The sequence below is a fragment of the Podarcis vaucheri genome (assembly GCF_965113315.1).
Source record: "Podarcis vaucheri genome assembly, chromosome: 6".
NCBI lineage: Eukaryota > Metazoa > Chordata > Lepidosauria > Squamata > Lacertidae > Podarcis > Podarcis vaucheri.
In genome coordinates this window covers 15531534-15546839 of record NC_138764.1, presented here as the reverse complement: position 1 = coordinate 15546839, position 15306 = coordinate 15531534, and the positions used below count along the sequence as shown (strand labels likewise).

The 15306-nt window shown below is 44.5% G+C and overlaps 1 protein-coding gene and 1 long non-coding RNA gene across 4 annotated transcripts in view; both read right to left on the bottom strand.

Moving 5' to 3' along the window:
* The window catches only part of PBX1 (PBX homeobox 1), a 225216-nt gene extending 214528 nt beyond the window's left edge, over window positions 1-10688 (bottom strand). The window contains exons 1-2 of one of the 3 annotated variants that reach the window (XM_082225536.1): window positions 10024-10688; window positions 6529-6602 (exon numbers count right to left, since the gene is read on the bottom strand). In XM_082225536.1, coding sequence (XP_082081662.1) covers window positions 6529-6602; window positions 10024-10214 — 265 coding nt within the window. In that variant the 5' untranslated portion in view covers window positions 10215-10688. The remainder of the gene's footprint in view (window positions 1-6528; window positions 6603-10023) is intronic. The other 2 variants (XM_082225535.1, XM_082225537.1) reach the window with 2 other exon arrangements.
* Window positions 1-15306, bottom strand: part of LOC309533944 — a 339411-nt gene that overhangs the window by 214528 nt on the left and 109577 nt on the right. The gene's annotated exons all lie outside the window — the stretch shown is intronic.

The window sequence follows — 15306 nt, the reverse complement described above, 5'->3', positions numbered from 1 at the left end:
TTATTATTTTTTTTAAAAAGAGTCTCTCTTTCCTTCCCAAACTGTTCTCGTCGTCATTGCAGAATCAATGGCACAAGCAGAACAAACGCATTCGAACAAGGAAGAAGAGTGAAGAGCGTGTTCAGTATCTTCCCTGGGACACCCTAGAGGCAGGAAGCCTGCCTGCTTAGTCCTCGCAAGAGTTCGGTTCCAAATGAAACAATCAGGTTTACTTACGCTAAGCACCCTCCACAAGGGAGGGAGGGAGAGCACATGGACACCCAGTCCAAAATTAGCACTTTTGAACACAACCAACCAGGAGGGATGGGATTGGGGATGTAGGACATCTTGGCCTGGGTTTGTGAAGCAACTGTACACCCCTTTCCCCACAACCGCGCAACTGCACCTCCAATAGCAGAGCCATCCCACTCCCAGCCTCAGCGCCTCCCCATAACTGTCATGTCCTGCTCCCTGACTTTCCTCTCCGGCCAATTCACTGTGGCTCACCCTCAGCCAGCCGCCCTTCCCATCCCGTGGGAGGGAAGCAGAGGGGGCTGCTTCAGCAGCTCATGCCTCCGCTTTCCAACTCTCTATCCCAATCAGGAATTGCGGTTGGACTGCTTCTTCCTTCTCCCTTTTTCTGTCTAGGGAGGAGTGGAAGGACTTCACCTTCCCAACATGGGAAGAGGCACAGAGGAGGAGAGGAGTGGGCCCCTGTGTGGCCCCCCAACCTGATTTCCACACTCTTTCTCCCACCCACATGCTCAATCTCCATGCCCCCCACCCGTGTGATCTCTATGGCTGCTCCTTCCCTCATCCGAACACCCAATTTCCAATGGCAATATATCATAATATTGTGATGTTTTAACTGCTGATATATTACAGTGTTGAAAATCAGACATTGCACAGCCCTGGTCCACACTTACTAACATACTTTCAGTTCTACTTTGTGGTGTGGCAGTGTGGGTGTGGGTAAAAGTTGAAGCAGTTGTCTCCGTAAGCCCCTTCCAAATTCAAACTGAATATTTCGAAGCTACACCTGCACACTACAAATTTGGCGGTGTGTGTCAGTCATATCACCATACACATCAATGAATGCACATCAAAAACAAAGTACATGAGCTCTATTTGACTTTTCCCCTCCCCTCCCCTCAGCCCTGTTTCTGTGTTAATTTCAGTACTGGACATTTTCTACACCTAACGGCTGCACACAGATATGGAGACAGGAAAGCTGGGATTTGCTGCCTGAGATGGCTCTTTCAATTCGTTAAAAATGCCAAGTCCCAACTAATTTAATCATGTTCCACCTGGCAACATGACTGGCTCTACCATTAGGCTGAGTAAGGAGGTTGCCTCAGGCAGCAGACACTGAGGGGAAGGGAACTGTCAGAGCAACCTATGCTACAAAGCCTGTCCTGCACCCACTAAGCTAGCAAGTTGCCTTCATGTGCTGTGGAAGGCACTGCCATTGCCTGTGCAAAATTTGACAACTAGGTTGCTCACTGGGGAAAGATGGTTTGAGCATATTACATGGATCCTGGCTGCCAGTTTGTTTCCAGGCCCCATTCAAAGTGCTGTTTTTTACCTATAAAGCCTTAAACAACTCAGGACCTCAAGCACCAACTCTCCCCATTTGAACCAATCTGAAGCCTGCAATCATCATCTGAGGCACATTTTTGTATGCCTCCTCCAGGAGAGGTCCAAAGGGTGGCAACATGAAAATAGGCCTTTTCTGCAGTGGCTCCCCACTTGTGGAATGCTCTCCCTAGAGAGGCTCCCCTGGCACCTTCATTACATATCTTCTGGCACCAGGCAAAAAAAGGTAAGAGGTACAGTTCAAAACACCAGGTGCATAAAAGGCAAGGTTCTCCCTTCTATGTATTTGTACAGCTCCCGACACAAATAAGTCTTCATTTCTTTCTTGGGCTACCACAGTGCAAGCCTCTGCTGTTAACAGAATTAGTTCCATGGCTCCCATGAAAGTATAATGAGACTTAGATGCTTAATTTTAGCTAAATCACAATATCATTTTAAAGAGAACATCAACACAAAGCTCAACAGCAAAGCTCAAGAAGGTTGGACATAAGACAAAGGTTGGACACTAGAGGAAAAAAGAGTGCAGCCAGGAAGCATTTGGTTTCTGTATATAGCTAAATCTGTAACCAAAAAAATAAAAATAAAATTCAAAATCACTATGTATTTTAAGTGACAGGCAGAAACAACAACAAAGGTGTCAGAAGTGAAATCCAACCTAAGAATTTATAAAGAAAATAAAGAATGTAGTATTGTGGTGGGATACAGAAAGAAAGAAAAAGAAAGGAAGAACCTGTTCCTCCTCAAAATATCTGTTAACTTTGCAGCAGATATAATTGTACAGAATGAGAGCAGAAGATATTTGTAGTGTGAACCAGTATACTGGTGGTGAGCGTGAGAGAGCAATAGACTATTCCTTAACCTAGACTATTCCTTGCCTATAAATATTTTTAGTATGTTTTACTGTATAGGAAAAAATAGTATCTTAATGCTGAAAACATGAATAAAGTGTACACATTTTAACCACTTAAACATGGATGGGGTAAGCAATTAAATGAAATTAAATACACATAATCAGGATTTCAAAACTCAAGATTATATTCAGGTTTCCTCAAATTCTAAACTCTGAACTCAGATTCTCATGTTTAAAAACTTTACATTTGTTACCATTTTATTAATATAGTCTTGCAATGCAACAATTCAGTTTTCCTTTTGGAAAGTTTAACAGATTTTTCCTTTAAAAAACACTAGGGAAGATCATTATATCCCAAAACTGATCTTGGCAAGCAAAATTAAATAATAAAGACAGTTCACAAGAAGGAATGAATGAGGCATCAAAACTGGGTAATGATCCTGTGTTGCCCTTCTTCATCAGAGAAAGAAACCTATGCTAAATGACAGACTGAAGTCTTTTTAACACCTACTATGCAATTTAAGGACACCAGCTCTCATTCCTTCTCAGAAATTCTGATTATACAGATAGTTGACTTTTAAACTTCACACTCACCATGCTCTACAAAACAACCCCCAAGTTAAAATTACAATAACTCTGAAATCTGTCACATTTTGCAAATAAAATATTAAATAGTCAATTAATCACTATAAGCTGGCCTCACAATTCAATTCTTCATTACGCAATGGTACTCGCTTCCTGCCAAAAAAGTACATATTCAATCCAGAGAAACATGCAAACAAAATTTGTTTCCCTCCCATTACTTCAAAATTAAATCTTGCCTTCTATCTTCTTTTTAAATAAACATGCTCAGATTTCATACAACTCAACGTATTATACCTCAAGCTTACATAAAAAGCATCCATAAATCTTTTCCTTTAAAATAAATTGAAACATCAGCAGACAAGGGGGATCTCTTTGGCCAGTAAAGATGACCTCTTTTTACAACAAGTTTATAGACACTTTAGGTTTGTTCCGGCAATGTTAACACTGTGAAATATTAGCCGCACTGTTGCGAGGGATGGTGGTAAAGTCTCCAGCAGACTCTGGAGTCACTTAAATCAAGTAGCAGAAAAGTGAATGCCCATTTCAGAACACTGGAACACCAGGAGTGAAAAGAGATGAACAAAAAACACAGAGACACCAAGTAGAAGCTGCAAATGATTTCAGCAGAGTGAGATTTTGATCTATCAGTACATTTCCCCTTTCAATCTTTGTTGGAAGAAGATTCTGACAGAATCAGTTGTATTACTCTCCTCTGTTGCACTGCTTCTTTCCTTTCTGACCGGCAGCTTATGGAATTTCTTTCCCCAAAATAATTGCATCTACTTATTTAGCATGACATTTTGGTTTTATATTACAAAACGTATAGTAAACCCGTAACCAGAAATTTTGCCATGGGGCACTGGCATTATGAATGCACGAGGAGGGAACTATCCTTTCACACAGAAAATAATTTCAATAAGCTAAATATTGTTAAAATATTACAAAGTGCCCAGATGCCTGTCAAACAATCCAGGAGAAGGTTTACTTTGAATTAAGCGATGGCGTAGAATGTATCCAGCATGCAAATGTCAGCCTGGAATATTCTTGAGGCCAGAACCCACAACCCCCACCCCCTGGGCTGCATTGCTTTATGCTGAAAGTGCTAAAGAGCGCAACCGCAACCACTCACACCTCGAATCTCAATGCTATGGATATAGGTGTGTGAATGCATGGTTCTCTGGGTATACCCAGCAGGAGTAAGCCTGGTTAAAACACACAAACTCTTCTAACAGCACAACAATAAGCATTAAGAAAAAGAAAAACCTACATATGACTTGTTTTTTGTATGCAACCTCGCACACTGTGCATCGGAGTGGCAGGTCAGGTGGACAATTTACAATCTATAATCAACATGCAGTCCGTCCCTATCTCCCCAAACACTTCTGAACAGCCAGCATTATTATAAAACTGAGAATTATAGGATCTCCCCCCACCCCACCCGCTTCCTGTTCCCGTGTACGCAGAGATGATTTTTGAAAAATGCAAAAGTATTACGTACAAACGGAGAGAGAAATTCAACACAAAATTTACAATTCCAAAGACTCCAGGCATCTCCCTAGTTGGCAATGATCCATTCAAATGTTCCCCATTTGTACGTGCAAAAATGTCTTAGCAAGAATAAGTCTAAGAGATATTTCAACTGCAGGTGCTGATTATGCAAGGTTCAAATGGTACAGAGATTATAACAATGACATGCAAATAGTATGCAAATTAGTTGCACCCCTCCAGCTGACAATATTTCTAATGTGGCCCTCTGTGCTGAACAAGCTGCTGCTCACTGGTTGTGCCAGTAATACAACCAGAATTAGCCCACTGGTAGTGAAAGTCGGATTTTCTCACCTTCCTCCAAATCCCAGCCTTTCCAAATATTAGACTGGGAAGAGGGGTTCTAAAGAGGTTCAGTTTTCACTAACCATCTGCTACCACTTCATAAGCACTTCAATTTCAGATCAGGGCAGAAATCAATTAAGAAGATTGCCACACAAGAGACAAAAAATCCCAAATAAGAGAATATGAAAACAGGGGACAATGTAAAGTATTTTTTTTAAGAGAGAGAGAAAACACACAGAGTAACAGAAAAAGATTAGAAGATTCAGATGTTCTTGTTATTAAACTTATATATTCAAGCAGCATTATATCGCATTATAGAAAGACCTCAGAGACCCCTTTACATTATATTATAAGAGCCACATAATGAATGGCTTCTAAAGAAGGTCAGCATTCGGCTTCGCAGCCTTAAGGGCTTTAGAGGCTTGAATGCCAATGCTAGGTGCTTTGTCTAGGTTACAAGCTGCACAAACAAGATTTAACAAAGGACCTCCTTAGTCATCTTATATAGATTGCTGGAGTCAAATAATCCCATTTCACTCAGCTGTTCACACGATGAAACATAGTCACCCATAGTTTAAAGGCACATAGACATTTTCTGAAAGCTGCTTTCCCTTTTATGCATCACTTTTCAATGTATATCAAGTGAGTTTGCAATCATATTTGTTGTCACTTTCATTCATGTCATACCCCTTACTTATATGATTGAGATCTGAATTACTGACTGTTACATCCTTGTTAGGAAAAAAGCGGGGGGGGGGGAGGCGTGTGGAGTAGTAGATAGTTTGCAACGCACATCAGCCGACTCAAGAGCTGAAACTCAGCAGTGGCCTTCCCAGCTACCTTTTCCTGTGGGCTAATGTGTAAGTCAGGATTTCCCCTTCCGAAGACCATTTGAAAATTGAAATAAATAAGTGTTGCATGTCACTGAACACTCTTCTCTGAGCATCTGCTGTTTAAGATCACCCTTGATTGATGACAGCTATTTTTAATTGTTGCTTTTAAAATTTAAATGCCCCCCTGAGACATTTTATAAGTGTATTAGTGCACGGCAGGAGGCCTGCGAAGTGGGAAACACAGACCCGAATCAACAACCTCATGCCATTAGCACCTTTGTAACCAAAAAAACCACTGTTTGATATAAAAGTAACAAGATCCTTAAACAGCCAACAATCTCATATCTATAGATGTGTGTGTGTGTTTGTGCGTGTGTGTACACACACACACACTCCCCTCTTTGAGTGTCTATGTGTGCATCACCTGGACTGAATGTATGCCAAATGAAGGCTTTTCCGTGTGTTTTCCACATTAGGAGCCATGTATTTCCCAGTAGCTCTTAAAATCTTAAGACAAATATTCCCTTTTAAAAAAAGATTTAAGTATTGCAGTTGAATTAATCCAGTTGTGGGTTGTTTTCAACTAATGTAATATTTAAGAAAGTAATGAGGCATATAGTGCCCGGAAAAAAATATTCCCTGAATTGTAGGCACACAAATGACTTCATTGTGCTATTTAGACATTTATATGATAGAAGAATGCATTCTCCGAAGAATAAAACAATAGCTGCTTTCCCCTTTAAATAAAATATTTAAACCAAAACAAGTTTTCTTTTGTTTGTTTTTTTAGAAATACATGAAATGTGAAAGGCAGCAAAAGAGGAAAAAGGTGCAAGACGATACGTTTCTCCTTACCTGTTTTTTCTTTGATTTCACACAAAACATTAAAAAGTGCTGGCTTCATTCTGTGGCAGTTTAAAGCATGTTTTCTGCAACAAGATCAAAATAGTTTATATTTAGAGTGTGGCACAAAGGCCTTAAAAAAAGATGTTTTAGGCAGAAATATTGAAGGTTAAGACATCACTGAAAATTATGCAAGGGTGAAAAACAGCTTACAGTTTTAAATTGACGGGACACCAGTTTGGTGATTGTCCAACGCATATGGCAATACAAATACCTCTTGCTTAGGGAACTGTCTGATAGCAGCATTTCAGTAGCTTTCATAAACCATGTTTACTGGCCAAGCTATGAGTAGGTCAATGATAGGAGTATGTATAAGCCATTCATAAGTCCAATAAAGATCTTTTTTCAGATATTATTATTATTATTACACTCAATTTATTAATCACCTTCTGAACCACCATCTCGTGGCAGTGTAGAGAACGTTGTTATTTTATTCACCCATGTGGTTCAATTCATTGTGCAGATGCCACAGTATAAACAAGGTGCTTCAACACGGAAAGCCAATGTACAGAAATTTTAGCCACTGAGTTGAAAAGAGCACAGAAATGCAGTAATGCACTGCCAGGAGGAAGCACACATACAATGAGTAGGGAGGGGAAATAATTACTTCCATGCTCTTATTACCTTTATGCTCTACTTGCTTATTTGAAGGTGTTAGAATCAGTCGGTTTCCCAAAAGAAATCTCATAAACACTCCGATACATGAATCAGAATGTCAAAAAAACCTTGCTAATTTAGCATTTGCACAAGTGGTCAGAATGAGAATGGATCTTTCTCAGTCTCCTCTTTTCTTGGAGGTCCAGCAAGTTGCTGTTTATAAGGCTGATCAGTTTCATGTCCTAGCAGGTGCTCAGATTGTTTACGTCTAAGAAATAGAATTTCCTAAATATTAGAAACAATCACTATGTAAAGATTTGTTGTCATGTACAAAAGGACTAATTTCATCCAGCATCTGTTGCAAAATGGGTTTTTGAATGAAGCTTACATAAGTCTGTGAGTGTTTTGATGCCTCAGGCAGAAAAATCTAAGGAAGCCCCCTCCTTCCACTGATTAATATGGAACACAACTCACTAGGAAAGTCTCCTTCACAAGGCATGTAAAGACTTTGGACAGCTCCTGTCATTTTAAGGGGCCTGCCCCTTAAATGGCACCCCATAACACTGCCTAAGGTTCCTGCCTCTCTTCTTCTCACAGTTGGGCTCCCTCTGTATGAGCATCTGGTACACAAAACCTTCTTTCTGCCTCCAAAATATTTTTTGGCCAAGCACAAAGATGGGTAAAAGGACACTGAAAAGATCACAGCCACATTTTCACAGCCTTGCCATCTCCGCAACATCTCTACAGTTCCTTATAAAGAGATATATAATTAAAAATCATAGGAAAAACTGAAATGCACAAACTGATTTCTACGGCTGCATTACTAAAGGGACCCGCTAGCAGAGCGGCTAGAGGAGTGTGTAAAGAGTAACTGGCTATAAAAAGAATCCTTACATTTGTATTGATTTCCAATTTAATTAGTGCAGTATCTTTACACACAAAAAACATTTCACCAAACATAAACTTAAACTTTCAGAAGCAGCTTCTTTCCCCTTTGTCTAACGGCAATACTGGGAAGCATCGTTCAACAGAAGCTATTCCTCATCAAGGCCAAGTGTTTTACGAAAAGTGTTTTATACAACTGGCATTTTTCATTCTAGGTGTTTTCTTGTTTTTTAAGGCCTTTTGGATTAAGTACCAAGATAGCAGCTGCAAAGCTATTTAGTAATGTGTGTAGCTTTTGAGGGACACACGGACGCTGCCTACTCCAGTTGAGAATGAAAATCTCTGTGGTAAGTGCAAGATACAAAATGCAGGTGAAGTGCTAGAAGCTTTTCTTCAGGTAATAAAATTCTAGTGGTCACTGGGCAACTTTTTCTTCTTTTTGTTTTGCTATTTTTCCTTCTTGTCCATTCTTCTCTTCTGTAAATCCATGTATTCCTTTCCAACTTCAATAATGATTTTGTAGATTTATGTTAAGAGTGTTGTGCAGCATTCCAGGCTATTTAACTGGCATGTTTCTTTTTAAGAAGCATTGTATTTTAAATTTCCAATGTGCACACAATATTGACCAATGAGACCATTTAATCATCCAAATAAAAAATATTATATATTTCAAAATTTGTGTAACAATAATAATTATTATTATTTTAAAATACTACGCCCTGCCCCAAAATTCAGCTGTGTGAGGCACAAAACGGTGTGTTGGCTTCTGTGATAAAATCAACAATTGAAACATACTTGTTATGGGTAAGTGTAGATTGCCAAATGTTCCAATATGTGTTATTAATATATATACTAATGTGCAATTGTCATACACATACATAGATTTCATGCCATTTCCAACATGGAAAGCACGATCTGTGAATGAAATCTGTATGTTCATATGTGAAGCGGCATTTAGTGGCTAGACTCTACGAGCCTCTGTACTCAGCTAATATGTTCAACTCATTATTTTAGCAACAAAAAACCTGTTTGTGTCTTTACACACAAACAAATGGCTACAAGGCTCCAGTTGCAGCACAACATTCACCAGTACAAGAGGGCAGGAAAATGTGCCCTTTTCGTACACAAGGGCCACAATCCTCGAAGCATCGTCTATGAATAAACCTTCCCATTTAAATGGAATTAAGTGAGTTTAACTTCCTTGGATTGCGGTTAAAGAACGGTAGTGGCAATGAACTCGGAGTAACCAAGTTTGCAGTACAGCAAACAAGGCCTTTTATGGCTGCTCCTTTTCTCTAATTCAAAAACAGAGTTCAGGTCACCAGATCCCTTCAAAACGGATCTATAAAACTAAGCCTTAAAAAGTTTAAAAGGTCTTCCAGATAATTTTTGGTGTGACGTTCACCGATATGTTCCATTCAGTGCCCCACTCAGCAGACAGGAATGGAGGAGCCCAGCATGCAAGACCCTAACTATCCCAAAGCTCAGCTAAAAGGAGGACAAGATTTCGGTCTTTTGGCCAAAGAAAGTGGCTGCTCCAGCCTTTCAGCTCTTGAGGTGTCACGAAACACAGATGGGAAGGTGCAGCTGCACAAGGCGACCAAAGGAGCCAATTCAGCCCTACCTAACTTAGAAGAAAAGAAGAAGAAAAAAGAGCAGAAGAGCAGCAGCCTTCTCTCTCTAAACATTTGCACGTACCCACAACTAGAAATCACACCTATATACTGTACACTTAAATATGCCATTCTGGCATGTTGCTCCACAGAAGACACCCAGTCGGGATGTTGTTTTTCCTGGAGAGCTATACTTTTTGTTTGCTGCACAGAGAGCTCGGCTGCGAGTCAGGCTTTTAGAGGACCAGGATCCTGCCGCGAAAAGAAATGTGGTGCAATAGTAATAATAATAATGACGATTATAATGATCATGGTGGCGACGAGAGGAGGGAGGAAGGGAGGGAGGGCTCACCTGGCCTGCGCCTCGTCCAAACTCTGGTCGGTGATGGTCATGATCTGCTGCAAAATGTCCCCGATGTCTTGCTTGCGGCCGCCCTCGCCTTCGGCGCCCCCGGCCCCGTCCTGCATGTGCTGGGACAGGCCCGGGTGGCCGGCCATGCCCACGCCGGCGTGCGAGTGCATCAGACGGGGCTGGTCATCCATCGCGCCCCGCTCCCGAGAGGCGCGGCCGGCGGCCCCTGCCCGCCCGCCTGCCTTCGCCCCCTTCTCGGCGAAGGGGACCCCCGAGCAACCGCTCGGCTTCTCCGCTTCTTTTGCGGGCGGGGGAAAGAAAGAGCGCTGTTCTCCGGCGGCGGTGCCCGCGGAGCCGCCTTCCGGAAGCGGCGGCGGCTGAGGCGAGCCCTCCTCCCGGGCGCCCTGGAGCCGGAGGCCGGTCCGGCTGCCTCGCCTCCCGCCGACGGAGCCTCCGCGTGAGGAGAAAGGAAGCGCGGAGAAAGTTTCCCTCACGGACGCTCCTCTCTCTCTCTCTCGGACGACGACGACGCCGGTCGCGCGCCTCCCCGCCTTCTCCGCGCCTCAGCCGGGCGAACTCGCAGGAGCCCCGCCGCCAACGCCGCCGCCGCCGCCGCCTCCCGCTTTTGTTTCAGGCTCCGGCTCCGGACTCCGCCAACTGACACGGGGAAGGCGCCGCCAGGCGAGCGAGGGAAGGAGGGAGGGAGGGAGCCGGGAGGGGGAGGAGCCACGGGAGGAGCCACAGGGGGGAGGCCCGCCCGCTGAGCCCTCATTGGCCGGCGGACGAAAGCGGCGGCGCCTCCCACCGCTCGCTTCGGCGTCGCAGGCCCCGCCCACCCGCTTGCCTGTCACTCAGCGAGCTCAGAGGTGGGCCCCGCGCGCGCGCGCGGGAGGCGCCGGCCCTTAAAGAGGCAAGCGGGGGAAGACGCCGCGAGAGGGAGGGAGCGTGGGCGGGGCCAAGGCGCTGCCCGGGCTGGGCTGCTGCCGCCGCCGCCGCCGCGCGGCCCCGCGTGGGGCTTCCCTGGACAGGGGCAGAGCGCAGATGGAGATGCATTAAAAGTTTTAATGTGGTATCTTAATCTTTTAATCAACTTGTTATTATTATTGGTTGTTAGCCGCCCTGAGCTGGGGAGGGTGGGGTATAAATACAAAAATATTATTATTATTATAGCCCCTTCCAGGGGATGCTGTTGTTGCTACTACTACTGAAGTGCAGAGTGTTTGAGGACCAGGACATTTGCAGGGAAACCAAAATACTTGTTTGCAAAGCTATTGTACAGTGGTACCTTGGGTTAAGGGACGCGGGTGGCGCTGTGGGTTAAAGCCTCAGCGCCTAGGGCTTGCCGATCGAAAGGTCGGCGGTTCGAATCCCCGCGGCGGGGTGCGCTCCCGCTGCTCGGTCCCAGCGCCTGCCAACCTAGCAGTTCGAAAGCACCCCCGGGGGCAAGTAGATAAATAGGTACCGCTTACCAGCGGGAAGGTAAACGGCGTTCCGTGTGCGGCTCTGGCTCACCAGAGCAGCGTTGTCACGCTGGCCACGTGACCCGGAAGTGTCTTCGGACAGCGCTGGCCCCCGGCCAATAGATGTGAGATGGGCGCACAAACCCCAGAGTCTGTCAAGACTGGCCCGTTCGGGCAGGGGTACCTTTACCTTTACCTTTTTACCTTGGGTTAAGTACTTAATTCGTTCCGGAGGTCCGTAGGAGCTTCAGGTTCTTCAGTTTTCATGGAAGATCAGTATTTCCAAAATACAGCAACTAGAGCAAGCACAACTAAAAGAGCCAGGATACATCCAACAATAATTGGGGTGTTGTCAGTTTCTATATCATCTGGAGGAAGCGTTGTCTGTGGACCTGGTCCTGGGTCTGTGGCGCCCTCTCCTCCTTCTTCAGTGGTTGCATTTGGACCACCTGGGCTAAGAGTTGCGTTTCCGTGTTTGATGGTGGGGGCAGTTGGTGTGGCAGCTCAAACTGGACAATGAGAGAAACAGTAGCAGGAGCAGCGACGGCGACAAAGTTGGTAGTACAGTGGTACCTCGGCTTACATACACTTCAGGTTACAGACTCTGCTAACCCAGAAAAAGTGCTTCAGGTTAAGAACTTTGCTTCAGGATAAGAACAGAAATCGTGCAGCAGCGGCGCGGCAGCAGCAGGAGGCCCCATTAGCCAAAGTGGTGCTTCAGGTTAAGAACAGTTTCAGGTTAAGTATGGAACTCCGGAACGAATTAAGTACTTAACCCAAGGTACCACTGTACTGTATGCTTGTGAAACATGGACCACTTATAAACGCCATCTCCAACTCTTCAAAAGATTCCATCAACGGTGTCTCTGGAAAATTTTAAACATCACCAGGGAAGACAGGGAAACTACTGCCTGCCAGTGTACTGGAAGAAGCAAAGATCAACAGTGTCAAAGCAATGATTCTTCAACATCAACTTCGTTGGACTGGTCATGTTGTTCAGATGCCTGATTATCGTCTTCCAAAGCAACTTCTCTATTCCCAACTTAAAAATGGATAGGCTCTCTCAAGGCAAATCTAAAGAAAAGTAGTATAGTGGGCAACTGGGAAACACAGGCCTGCGAGCGCTCCAGAGAACAGCCTTTACCAAAGGTGCCATAAGCTTTGAAGACACTCAAACTCAGGATGCAAGGGAGAAACGTGCTAAGAGGAAGGCATGCTTGGCAAACCCTCACCATGATCAACTCCCGTCCGGAATCCAATGTCCCCACTGTGGAAGAATTGGCCTCCACAGTCACTTACGGTCCCAATGTTAAAACAGTGTTTATGGAAGACAATCTTACTCGGCTACGAGTGATCACCAAAGAAGAAGAAGCTGCTGCTGCTGCTGCTGCTGCTGCCAGTCTCTTGGCTGCCATCAGTGCAAGGCCCTGGGGCCCTCTGCCCATCACAGGACTGCTTACCCACACCTTCCCGCTGTACCCCTTCATGTGGCTGGACATGGTGCAGAGAGAGGGAGGGAGAAATCTGCCGGGTTCTTCTCCAACTCCATCCCTGCCCCACGGACTCTGGGCAGGTGCCGGGCTGTCTGCTAAGAGCATCTTCAGGCAAACCCGTCCAGCAGGCATTTCCAATCCCTTGTTACTTCTTCACTCCTGAATTTTGCAGATTTTTTAGTGTTTAAAACTGCTTGTTTCGAAGTATTCTGAATTATCATTCAACTACTGCTTGTGAAACCACTTGGGGTTTTTTTTGTTTCAGTCCAGCAGTATATAAGTTTTCTTAAAGGACTTAAGTAAGTAAAGGACTAAAGTACTTAAATATATGCATCTGGCAAGAGAGGGGAATGAGCAGGACACCATCACCGCCTGCCAGTGTTGTTGTTTATCTTAAAAAAGCTAGAACTATAACAACTATTGTTAATTATTCAAAATAATAATTAGACCGTGATATTGTGCATGCTTAGTTGGAAATAAGGACTGCTAAACTCACTGGAACTTAACTTCTGTGCAAAAATTCAGGGGATTGTGCTGCACATACTAATAGGGTTTATTCCCAAGTGATTGTGCAAGATTAGGACCTTGTCCTGCCATGTCATCTGTGGCTACAATCCTGCGTCCATTTACATGACAGTAAATTTCACTGAAGAAGAGAAGAAGAGTTTGGATTTGATGTCCCAATTATCACTACCAGAAGGAGTCTCAAAGCAGCTAACACTCTCCTTTCCCTTCCTCCCCCATAACAAACACTCTGTGAGGTGAGTGGGGCTGAGAGACTTCAGAAAAGTGTGACTGGCCCAAGGTCACCCAGCAGCTGCATGTGGAGGAGCAGGGAAGCGAACCCGGTTCACCAGATTACGAGTCCACTGCTCTTAACCACTACACCACACTGGCTCTCTGTGAATGCAGTGAGAGGTTTTGTTGTTGTATAGGGGTATACAACAATACTGTGCAGTATTTAAAAAGCTGGAAAAGAGATAGCATGCAGTTCTTTTCCTCAGGCCAGAGTTTCTGGGTGGCGGTAGAAAATAGGTGCTCCAGTTCTAGGCAGTGGCGGAGGAAGAGGAGTGCAGGGGGAACGCACTATCCCTGGCAGTGCGATCCCAGTGGGGTGCCATCGCGGCTACTCCCCATTCGCACTGGGTGCCACACCCCACAGGCGGCACACCACGCCCCCAGGATGCCTGCCATGCCCCCACCTGCTCTCTGCCCCCCGGTGCCAGAGCATGAAGCTCCGCCACTGGTTCTAGGATGCATTGTTTACCTAATATGAATAAATGGATAAATATGGATAAATAAGAATGGGAGCTTAGCACACCTGCAACTTTCCCCACTGCTCCCAGAATTTTTTTTTAAAACTTCCTTCCAGCATTTTAAGCATGATTGATTAAATACCAGCATTGTTTTATTTTCTCTTAATATTAGCCATTATAATAAGAGTTTGATATTTTATAGAGGAACGTTTATAGCTGCCGTCCAATGCATGTTCACTGATCAGGAAGTATCGCTCAGCACAGTGGGAACTTGCTTTGTAATAGACAAATATAAGAACGAGCTGAGTGATGCTTTGCCATCTTCTACTTCTGGGTGGCGCTGTGGGTTAAACCACAGAGCCTAGGACTTGCCGATCAGAAGGTTGGCGGTTCGAATCCCCGTGACGGGGTGAGCTCCCGTTGCTTGGTTCCTGCTCCTGCCCACCTAGCAGTTCGAAAGCACGTCAAAGTGCAAGTAGATAAATAGGTACCGCTCCGGCAGGAAGGTAAACAGTGTTTGTGTGTGCTGCTCTGGTTCGCCAGAAGCGGCTTAGTCATGCTGGCCACATGACCCGGAAGCTGTACGCCGGCTCCCTCAGCCAATAAAGCAAGAAGAGCGCCGCAACCCCAGAGTCACGACTGGACCTAATGGTCAAGGGTCCCTTTACCTTTACCTTTACTTCTGGGATAGCCAACATGTTATCCTTCAATTGTTGCTGAATTAAAATGCCCTTCAGCCCCAGGTGGTACAGCCAAGGGTCAGGAATGACGGAAGTTATAGTCCCAGCAGCATCCGAAGGACTTCCTATTGGCTACGCCTCTTAGTGCTGTGCACATTTATTGCAGCAAATGGCAAAATTCCAGGTTTGATTTACTCTTGAATGGCGTCACTGGAGGCTCATTTGCATTTTGTAATATTTGCATTTATTCACAAATGTAAAGGTTGAGCATAGATGTAGGCACAGCTTAAACATTCCCAGCGCAGAGCCTAATCTTACCGCCTCTCATCAGATCTCAAGAGAGACACAGCCAGAAGCCCCAAATACTGGCATTGCCCAAACTAGCTTTCTCTCT